Here is an 11,739-nt window from a genome sequence, read left to right as displayed (position 1 = left end):
TGGCTATTAATAAAAACATGAAGTTAGGACACAGGCAGTGGTGGAGGAAATATTCAGTTCCTTTACTAATATAAAAGTAGCAATACAAACATTCTCAATGATATACAACAAAGGTTGAGCTAATGTTATCGAATATAAATAATATATATTATATTTGTTGGGTAGCTTAAAAGTCCAGTTTTTTTTTCCAAAAATCTTTATTTACAAAGATTGTTGTAACTATAGCTGTGAAATAAATGTAGTGAGTAAGAAGTTTAATATTTACCTCTGAACGTAGTGGAGTATTAAGTGGCATGATATAAAAATTCACAAGTACAGCTATCCCAATTTTGCATTTAAGTACAGTACTTGACTAGTAATTACATTCCAGCACTGGACTCAGGATAACAAGTAGATTATGAAGGCGTACCCATTTTATGCCTATGCAGTACTACCAATAAAATGCACAACCTTGTTTGCCATGTATTTTTATTTTTAGCAACCATAATGCATTGTAGAAGATATATAAAACTGTCAACTCTGTTGCATCAACTCCTGTTCGAAAAAAAACAAAACAAAAAAAAAAACAAAAAAAAAAAAACACAGCTATCAACAAATTTGTCTTTCGTTATAAAAAGAATTGGAGGGTACTGTAACTCCATTGTGGACATGCTTAATCTATTGTGTAGCTGTTGTGGTCCTCACCAAAATGGCTCTTAGACTTTGAAAGAAATACTAACCAGAGGATCTCTTTTGTACCTACACTGAAAATAACAAAATTTAGTAGTCCTCCTTTTAACACCATTTGTTTAAAGCCATAAGCATATCAACACATTTACTGACAGAGCAAAAACACAGAAAAAGATAAATGCAATGTAAAGCTACCCCTTCTTTAGTCCAATATGTCATTCTGGCTTGTTTATAGGGCAATTGACAGATGCAGAGCCACACTCTGATGTGAAGATGTTTTATTTGTATGACTGAATAGTGATGTAGGCAGAGGAAGTTTCTTGCACAGGGGTCAATATGTGGTGTGTTCCATGTATGCTGTGTAATTTATGATTTCCCTCAGAAAAATGCACTAGAATATCTCTTCACATGCTGTGTTTTCTGATGTCAGCATGGCATCAACTATGCAGTCTCAGTTCCATTTTCAGCATCAGTTTAAATTCATCTAAACATCTTGTTGGAAATTATCAAACAAATAATATACATCGGAGATGTCACCTTGTACTACAGTGGTAAACATGTGCTGACTAGATAGAGAGCATCATCAACATAACATTGACTATAGCAAGGGGGAGTGTATTTTACGTTGGGTGTGGATGTTTTACCTTGATTTTCAAAGACTTCAGCTAAGACTTTAACACTTTTGACCTTTGGAATGGAACACAACTTAATGCATGGACTGGATGGAAGGAAGGCATGAAAATCAATTTGTAATATTTAACCACAAGCATACACAGAGTGGTTCAAATTGTTTTGAACTCATGGCACGTCTGCACTCACTATTCAGGCATCCTATGTTAAAATGGTAGTCACGTTGGACTAACTGTGGTCCAGCCCTCTATCTGGACTGGATTCTTTAGATATCTCCATGATCTTTTTCATGCTCCCATTCAGAATGGAAAACAAATGCACCACAATAAAGATGGAAGATTAGCACATTTCCAAAACAGAAGCTAGTCTTGCCCTCTGTCAGTCACAAAGGAATAATGAGAACATGGACATTAAATCAGAGTTTTCAAAGGGTGGAGAGAGGGAAGCAAAGAGACAAAACAAAGTGAAACAATGACAACACCTACAGTAGAAGTAATTTCTCTGGATATTGGCAGAGAAAAATAAAGTTTTTGAAAAGTTCCTTCTGTTTTTCCAGTCAATCATTTGCTCCCCTTGTCCTCTTTGTTATATCATTGTCCCTCCATCTTGTTGGGGTTAGGCGTGGCAGCAGGTGGAGATGGTGGGCTTAGGTTGGGGTAGTTGGTCACAGGATGAGTTTGCAGTGACATAGTTCTTTGTACATTTGCCTCCTCAGCCGGGGCATGTCCTGCTGGCCGAAGCTGAATGGCTGCCCTAGTGCCAGACACTTGCAGTACTGCAGGAAGTGAGGGAAAAAAAAACAAGTTATTGACTCTCAGGAACAACAGATTCATACATTCGTAATAGTGCATTCACACTGCACGCAACATAAGCCAGTACGTGTGTTCTTATGGTGCTGAGCGAACATCTCCATCGATGTTCAAGTTACTGCAAAGCAGCTGTTTCTAGCAACTCACTGAAACAGACGAGCTGATATATACAACAAAAACACTAAGCATGATAGAAACATGGCAGTCCTTCAGGGAGTGGAGAGCCTACTTCCTCAATTTGGCACATCAGGGTTGGTAGAGTTATCTAAAGTCACCATCATCAATTTCAGAAGCTATGGCTTTGAGGTCTTTTTAGGGCTCCCGCAACGGATAGACAAATGTTTGTGTGGTAGGGCAACGGGAAATGAGATAGCATATAGGCCTGAATCAAAACTGAGATACATATATGATTAATTGTGCATCCCCTAACATGGTATTATTGTAACTTTAAGGTTACAAGACATGATTTCACATTCATCTGCATATGTGGATATGGGCTAAAACATGAGAAACTCACCTGTAGCACAAAAGCCCCACAGTCGCTGTCATTGTTCTGACGACCCACATTCTGCAACATACAATTCACAATACATTAGCAAAACGAAGTACAGTTGTTGAAATGCATAACAAAGCCATAGTAATGTTATGCATGACTAGCAGCAAAAACAACCCATGCCCCCCCCCCCGTGATCATGAATTTTTAATTTAGTTTAGGGTGCTTGGTGAAGTCAAATAAATAAATAAATATATAAATTATAAAGCATCTCACCATTTTAAAAAAGCCTTTCCATCCCGGCAAAAAGTCTTGTCGGCCTTTTTTGATGGCCTCTGCTTGCAGATATTTAAAAATGTGCTGGAAACAACAAAAAATTCAATAAAAGACTACAGGGATAAAGCAAACAAAGGCTGTACACACACACACACACACACACACACACACACACACACACACACACACACACACACACACACACACACAAATAATCTACTAGTGTATGGGCTTGGTGTTGCTGTCTAGTCTTACCTTTGGGCAGCGTCTGTTGAGGGTCCGCTGAGAGTCAAAGTAAGTGATGGCTCGACGAGGAATGTCGACACTGACCAGCGACCAATGAACCTCTAGGTGGATGGGGATCAACAACAGATCCTTCTGAAAGATGTCAACCTGATATGTCAAGTAAGGTGAGAAGAGAGGAAGAGGGGATAAAGTAGTAAAAGGAGAGAGAACAGATGTGAATATAATTTTGTTATGTAATACTTTAGGACACTGGTATGTTCAATAAATTTATTCCAGGCTGTCTCCTACTGCTCGAAAGAACAGAGTAAGTGGAGTCTGCATTGTTCTGCCCAGCAGTTGTGAGCAATCTTATTAACCATGCAGATGAGAAAGAGCTAATACAGATGCCATGTTGGTCATGTCGGCACACTTTGGCCTCAGCCAACAATACAGAACAAAACAAAGCCAAATGTAACTACTGTTGGAAAATTGCAGAGTGGCTTAGTCAGTTAGTCAGAGGGGAAACAGTGTTTGCCCCTAACTCTGGGTCTGTATAGTAGAAGCAACACTGTGGAAGTAATATTAATTCTACTTCATCATTAAGCAGAAATCAACTGCACGCATGATGCACTTTACGTTACCTGAAGGCAAAGTGGTTGTTGCACTGCTACAGGTCACAGAATCTGATGGGTCACAGAATACTGTGAAACACCGGGGCTAAACTGAGGAGGAGCACTTGTCCTTCACAAGTTATCAAAAATTGCACAAGTTCTTGCTTTACATCAATGGACAGTTGATAAATATGCAATCAGGGACTTGACCTCCTCCCCTTTGTCATGAGTACCCCCCTGCAAATATTGCATTTCACAGTTATGTTGACTTCAGTGGAGTATCCGCACTTTGGAATGTTTAAGTTAAGGCAGCCCGCCATGGTCAGTCAGTGAGTCTTGTTAACAACTGTGTTGCTGAGTTATGGGTTAGCACATTTGTATACGTCACCAGATTTTTCTCATTGGAGATGCATGTAGTGTGAGAAAGAGGCTAAAGAGACTAAGAGAATTTTGACTGAAATACTTGATAAGGGATTAATTGCCCATGGACCTTAAAATATCCAACCTGGAACCAGATCCAAAACAGAGCTGGCTATCAGGAACCATCCCTATACAGAATGTAAATGCTAAAATATTGCTCCATACCCTAAAAAGCCCTGAAATAACAAGCCATAAAAATGATATTCAGATATAATTATAAATAAGTAAACAATAAATTTACACATTTTACCCATGCATTTGTTTGTTGTTTAGTACAAATAACTAATGAGTGGTACACCATGAGGACAGAAAATCTTGAGCTAAGATGTGTTTTAAAAAGATTTCATTCAATGTACCGAGGTAAATGTGACAATTAATCATGATGTTATCAGCTGATATCTCTATACTTAAACTATACACCTGGGAATCCCTGGGTAAAAAGGTTGTTTTTTGAGTGGATGGCTGACAACTAAAGGTGTGCTTTGTGGTCTTAAAAAGGAATTTTTCACATCAGACATAGCACTGATATCACAGGTGGGCATCACCAAAATATGGCAAAAACATGTTTCTTTGCAGGGCTGGACATGGGGTGAGGAGTGTGGAGCTCAAGAAGGAATTGGAGTAGAACCGCTGCTTCCACACATTGAAACAAGTCTGCTGAGGTGGTTTGGGCCTCTGATGATTAAGATGCATCCTGGATGCCTCTCTGTGGAGATATTCACATCTAACTTTGACGAGACCCTGGGGCAGACCCAAAAACTGCTGGAGGGATTATCCCATCTAACATTGTAACGCCTCAGGAATCCCCGAGAAGAAAATGGAAGATATGGCTGGGGAGAAGGACATCTGGGTTACCTTGCTTTAGCCTGCTGCTACAGTAACCCACACCCAGATAAGTGCCAGAAAATGGATGTACTGCATGGAAAAAATTCTTATTTTCTTACTAAAGCCCCTGGGTGATATTGGCATAAAGGAGAATGAAGGAAGAGTCAAGGTGCAACCCTGTGACTATCCTTCTGTCCGTGTGTGTACGTGAATTGTGTGCATGGAAAGAGGTGCTTGGAGCAAGATACAAACAGTTACATAGTAATTTTAATGCCTGGACAAAAAGCTAACAACTGGTACCAGATTTGATTGCTTAGCAAACACTCTTCTGCTTTTTTAGCCCTACTATTTTATTTAAAATGGCAAGATGGCTAAGTTTTTTCATTAAAAACTTGTCTAGCACAACCTTACCTTGCAAATACCTTGGAAATGACCTTGAAAAGCTTGCCTGTCAACTTAACTGAAAAACAGTTCAAAGAGTGGGAAAGTTATGACACCCACTTACATTTTTTGTCCACCGTTTGACTCCTTCATAGCCTTTTGTCCTTAGCTTATCATAAAAGAAGCTGTTGAAAAAGTGAACCTGAGGAAGAAAATGCAGAAAAGTAAGAATTATACAGATAACAAAAAATAGTCATGAGGGACGATGCTCATGTTGCTCACTTTAAATTATGTGACAAAATATATCATAATCACAGACTTGTGCATTATGTGATATAACATGTCATGATATAACATGTCAATACTGAGCATTTTAAAATTAAAAGTAAAAAGGTGAACAATGTTTGAAGATGGTGTTTTGAAATAAATGAAACCTGATGCATTACTTTTAATTTCTAATTTACATGAACACAACAATCAGGAATTGGATTTAAGGCAGGGTTTCAATTAACATGAATCTGTTGTTTAACTATTCAGTAACACATAAATTACTAAGCAAATGTTGTTTCTATGATGCAAAATGTTATAAAGTCTAGAATTTAATGCAATATTGAATGTGTACCCTTTAGTGCATAGCAGCCCTCTGTGGTTTTGGTGATTTTTAATATAGTTATTAGACTAGACTAAGACTTTACTTCATTACATTGTTAATCAAATTAGTGTTGTTTAACCCTTGTTCCTATATTAACAGTACTGAAGATCACTATGACAGTTAACTTGTCCTAATACCATTCTAAATAAATCTCCCTCCTGCACTGTGCTTATCATTATTGATTGACCATTGTGAAAAGCTTAAGTGTGTGATCTTGGCACACAGGACTCAAATTTAATTAATCTCCCCATAGTAAGTAACTGCTAAATCAGCTCCTCCTTTTGTACCTAAACTCTTTGCAGTTCTGTCTTTGTCTGACTTCACTTTTGGCTCTTCTTCAATTTTCCCTATTTGCTTTTCTTCCTTCAACATTTTTCTTGTAACTGCTCACCAAGCCTCATCTCCAGTCAATTTCCCTCTTCTAGACCGGCATTCCAGCAATGTTTAAAAAAAAAAAAAAAAAATCTTTATGAAGCTGCTTACACATTTTTATTTTTATCTGAAATCAGCCTCGGTTTGCAACTTCATTCTAAACTAAGTGAATCTAAGACTATTTAACGAGTCTAGTTAGGGACAGTGAAACTATCAGAGTTCAAAGATCTATTTATTTCATCCGTTTGATTCTGACCACATTACTCTGTATTCATTACTAATGTTGCATTTATTCAGTTGCTTAATAAAATTTAGTGACAATATATTCATTTATCATTAAGTCATTGTTGTGTGTTCTTTTAAGGCAGAAAGAGTTTGCTACTTCTGATTTAAGACTGATTAACTTGATTCGTTTTATTAATTTGATTAATTTCCTGCAAAAGCAGGTGGTGCCCTTTTACGAGGAAAATTTAAAAGTGTGGCCTTTGCTAAGTCTAAATTTATAGACTTGTTTCCATGAAATTTAGTCTAAATACTTCAGTTATATATGATTTTTCTTGCAACAGAAATTAGAACATATTTTTAAAAATTGGCTTTCCTTCAAAAGATAACACACAGACCTGACTTTACCTTGCTTTATAATCACTTGTTTTGGGTTTCAATATAGCTTAATAAAGCCATTGTCATTTAAATGTCCTTCTGTTTCTCCATTATTTTAAAATCTACTTTGTGAGTTGTGCATGGCCTAGTTTTTGACACAAGCAGGGTTGCATGCTCCAGTTATTAAACGTGATGTCCCAATTGTGTGTCACTCCTTTTCCACCCACCCTACTTAGTGTTTCAAATGTTTTTGTGTTATTGTATTCAAATTGTGTTATTTTAGAAATTTATACCAAAAAAAGTTATGTTTCCATATAAAACCAACAAAATAGAAATTAGGTTGTAAGCATTGTTTTGATTCATTCAAATTTCCATTTAATTTCAGCTGAGACTGGCTAGCATATGAAAAGGGGCTATAAAATGTCTTCTAATTAATACATAATCTACTAACAGCCGTACAGACTGGCCTATTACTTAAGGCTCCAGTCTCAACAAAACTCAAATTTGGTTTAATTAATATTAGATCACTGTCTAGTGAAGCCTGATAAATGATTTAATTCTTCAGCATCATCTGGATATTATTATGTGAAACATGGCGTAAACCAAATATTTTCTTGCTATTAAATGAAGCAACCAATGCCCATGTTGCTCAGGCTACTAAATAAGGTGGGGATGTTGCCCGAATATACAAGTCCATTTTCAATTTAATCTCAAAAGTTCATATTAAATTTAACTCTTCTGAGGCTCTTGTATTAAAACCATCTCCATCAGTTGTGAATTGCTATGTCCAGGAAAATGGACTCCAACCATTCCACCTTGTGGTACTCTATAGACCACCTGGCCCTTATTCACAGACCTTGCTACTCACTCTGATGGGATTTTAATTATAGTTAATTGTAAGCCTGTTATTCTCTAAGTAAAGCCTTTTGGGCACTTCTTGATGGTTTTGGTTTTAACAAGTTTATGCGTGAACCTACTCATTGCAGTAGTAACATCCGTGACCTGATTTGATCGTGCGGGATAGTGGTTTTTGATCTGAATGTTGCCGCCATCCATCCATTATGTCAGATCACTTTATCAAATTTGAAGCGATACTAGACTGTCCTTGAAACTTGGTGCATTACCATTCAATCTACTGGCCCATCAGATTTAACTGCTCTTGATGCGTGATTGCTGGTGGTCCTGGCTCCAGCGACAGGCCCACATACAGTTAGGTCCATAAGTATTTGGACAGTGGCACAATTTTTGTAATTTTGCTTCTGTACACCACAATGATGGATATGAAAACAAAGCCATCAAGATGTGATTGAAGTGTAGATTTTGTGCTTTAATTCAAGGGGCTTAAAAATATCACGGTAACCATTTAGGAATTACAGCCATTTTTATACATAGTCAACTCCAGACCTTTTATTGGTCTAATTTGTCATGAAATAACGAGGGAACAGGCCACACCTGGCCATGAAACTGATTGTCCGTCAATTATCCAATTACTTTTGAGCCTCTGAAATTCAGGGACTATGTATAAAAATGGTTGTCATTCCTAAACAGTTAATCACTGTTCAGTTTTAGGACAAATGCTGAATATTGTTCTTTATCATATTCAACTGGCATTGTCCCTGCTAGCTTTAAAACTGCTGTGGTTTAACCTCTACTTATGAAACCACACCTTGATCCAGAGCGCGCTAATGATTAATGAATAATCTCTAACCTTCCATTCTTTTCCAAAGTACTAGAAAAACCTTTTCAGTCTGTTTTCAGGGCCTGATCTGCAGCTTACCCTGGATTCAGATTCCGCTGCTGTCCTTCTCTTATTCAATCTCAGGGCGGCTTTTGAAACTATAGATCATTGCATATCATTGTATCGACAACACTGTGTTTCCTATACTAATACTAAATCAATATTTTCTGTTGTGATATATGGAGTACCTTAGAGCTCTGTTCTTGGCCCTCTGATTTTTCTCTCTTGATCTTTCACCTCTTGGCCAAATTATACACAGTCACATTAATTTCCACTGCTAAGATGACGATACTTAGCTGTACGTCCCTGTAAAAGCAGATGACTCTTCTCAAATCATTAATTTAGAGGTCTGCTTGTCTGCTGTGGAGAGCTGGATGTTACCTAATTTTGATAAATCTGAGAAGTTGGTCATTGGCCAGTAACTCTCAGCCATTGTGATTTCTGAATGTTTGACAGCCAATAATCTGTGTGTTACATTTGAGGCCACAGTCTCTTTAGATCAGCACATTTAAGACATCACCAAGAGCTCCTTTTTTCACCTACATAACATGACTACATTCAGTATTTTCTGTCCATGGAAGATGACCCTAATTCATGCCTTTGTCATCAAGATTTGATTATTGTAACAATTATTGTTTCCTGGCCTGCCGTGTCCTAGTACTAAAAGTCTTCAAATTGTTCAGAATGTTGTAGCTAGAAGTTTAACTAAATCCAGAAAATTTGACCACATTACACCAATTTTAGCTCCCCTTCACTGGCCCCTATCCTGTAATTCATTCTTAGAATACAAAGCTACTGTCTGTCCCCAGTTAGCGACATCGGTGACCATAGTCAAATGCATTCCTGGGGCCCCGGCGGGCGACGTTGAATCCTATTTAAAACTGCTGGCTAAGGATAAACGTAAATATAGTGAGACTGTTATTCTCATCGGCGGTAACGACACCCGATTACGCCAACTGGAGTTTGCAAAAATTAATGTTGAGTCGGTGTGTACATATGCAAAGACAATGTCAGACTCCGTAGTTTTCTCTGGGCCCCTGCCTAATCTGACCAGCGATGACATGTATAGCTGCATGTCATCATTCAACCGCTGACTGCCGAGGTAGTGTCCAGCAAACGACGTGGGCTTTGTAGATAACTGGCGCACTTTTTGGGGAAGAACTGGTCTGATCAGGAGAGACGGCATACATCTGTCATATCTAGAAATCTGAGATTCTTAATAGACCAAAACCATGACAACCCAGAGTTGAGACCAGGAGGCAGAGTTGAAGTCTTACACGCCTCTCTGTGCTTCCAGTACAGCAGTCACCCACCCAAACCCCCATTGAGACTGTGTCTCCCCCCCGACCACCTAAATTAATTAACTCATAAATAAAACAAGAGTTGTAGTAGATATAAACCTAATAAAAATTAAGACCACCACTGCAAAAGTACAACAAAATAGGAGAATTAAATGTGGACTCTTAAACATTAGATCGCTCCAATCCAAAGCCGTATTAGTAAATGATCTAATATCAGATCATTATATGGACATATTTAGTCTCACTGAAACCTGGCTGTGTCATGACAGCCTTAACCTAAATGAATCCACTCCCCCCAGTCGTATTAATACTCACATTCCTCGATGCACTGGCCAAGGAGGTGGAGTTGCAGCCATTTTCAACTCTAGCCTAATAATTAACCCTAAACCTAAACTCAAGTATAACTAATTTCGAAAGCCTGGTTCTTCGTCTTAAACATCCATCATGGAAAACTTTAAAGCCTATTCTATTTGTTACAGTCTAATGCTATCCTGGCCAATACTCTGAATTTTTATCTGAATTCTCAGAGATTTTAATCAAGTTTAGTCCTTAGTACAGATAAAGTTGTTATAGTAGGTGATTTCAATATTCTAATGGATGCTGATAATGATAGCCTTAGAACTGCGTTTAACTCATTGTTAGACTCAATTGGCTTCGCTCAGGATGTAAATAAACCCACTCATTGTTTTAACCACACCCTGGACCTCGTTCTAACTCTATGGTGTCGAAATTGAACATTTAATAGTCTTATCCCAGAATCCTCCTTTATCAGACCATTATTTAATAACTTTTGAATTCTTGTTACTGGACTAAATACTATTAAGCAAAAATGTCTTTTCTAGATGTGTGATAGTGCTGTAGCTAAATTTAAGGAACTAATTCCATCAGCACTTAATTCTCCGCTTTGTTACAATATAACAGAGGACTCATATGCTAGCTTTGATCCCTCCCAAATTGACCTTCCTGTTGATAGTGCTGCAGGCTCAATGAGAATGACACTCGACTCTATTGCCCCTCTAAAAAAGAAGATAACAAAACAAAGGAGGTTAGCTCCATGGTTTAACTCCCAAACGCATATATTAAAGCAAACTGCATGAAAATCTGAAAGGATATGGCGTTCTACTAAAATGGAAGAATGCCGCTTAGCCTGGCATGATAGTCTTAAAACATATAGGAAGGCCCTCTGTAATGCCAGAGCATCTCTAGTAGAGGAAAATAAAAAAACAACCCTCTGTTTCTTTTCAGCACTGTGGCCAGGCTGACAGAGAGTCATAGCTCTATTGATCCATGTATTCCTATAGCTCTCAGTACTGACGATTTCATGAGCTTCTTTAATGATAAAATGACAAAATTCTATCTAGTAGACAAAATTCACCACCTCATGCCCTCAACCGGCATCGACTTATCTTCAAACACAGGCACCTTAGAAGCAGCTGTGCAACCTGATGTATACTTACAGTTTCTCTGCCATCGACCTTTGCCAACTAACTTCAATAATGTCTTCATCTAAACCATCAACTTGTCGCTTAACCCCATCCAAACTAGGCTCCTTAAGGAAGTTTTACCCTTAGTTAGCACCTCTTTACTAGATCTAATCAATATGTCTTTAGTAACAGGCTATGTACCGCAGTCCTTTAAAATAGCTGTAATTAAACCTTTTCTTAATAAACCTACTCTTGATCCGTATGTTTTAGCCAACTATTGACCCATATCTTACCTTCCCTTTCTCTCTATGAT

General features: G+C 37.9%; 1 protein-coding gene across 3 annotated transcripts in view; it reads right to left on the bottom strand.

Moving 5' to 3' along the window:
• Window positions 1–932: 932 nt before the first annotated feature.
• The window catches only part of senp3b (SUMO specific peptidase 3b), a 30,703-nt gene continuing 19,896 nt past the window's right edge, over window positions 933–11,739 (bottom strand). For all 3 annotated transcript variants that reach the window (XM_040141083.1, XM_040141084.1, XM_040141082.1), the window contains 5 exons: window positions 5,464–5,541; window positions 3,133–3,270; window positions 2,878–2,961; window positions 2,626–2,676; window positions 933–2,074 (listed from right to left, as the gene is read on the bottom strand). In XM_040141083.1, the coding sequence (XP_039997017.1) occupies window positions 1,964–2,074; window positions 2,626–2,676; window positions 2,878–2,961; window positions 3,133–3,270; window positions 5,464–5,541 (462 nt within the window). In that variant the 3' untranslated portion in view covers window positions 933–1,963. The remainder of the gene's footprint in view (window positions 2,075–2,625; window positions 2,677–2,877; window positions 2,962–3,132; window positions 3,271–5,463; window positions 5,542–11,739) is intronic.

Source organism: Xiphias gladius, chromosome 12 (assembly GCF_016859285.1).
Source record: "Xiphias gladius isolate SHS-SW01 ecotype Sanya breed wild chromosome 12, ASM1685928v1, whole genome shotgun sequence".
Classification (NCBI taxonomy): Eukaryota; Metazoa; Chordata; class Actinopteri; order Istiophoriformes; family Xiphiidae; genus Xiphias; species Xiphias gladius.
The sequence above is the reverse complement of the archived record's forward strand: the minus strand, read 5'-3'. Positions and strand labels throughout refer to the sequence as shown.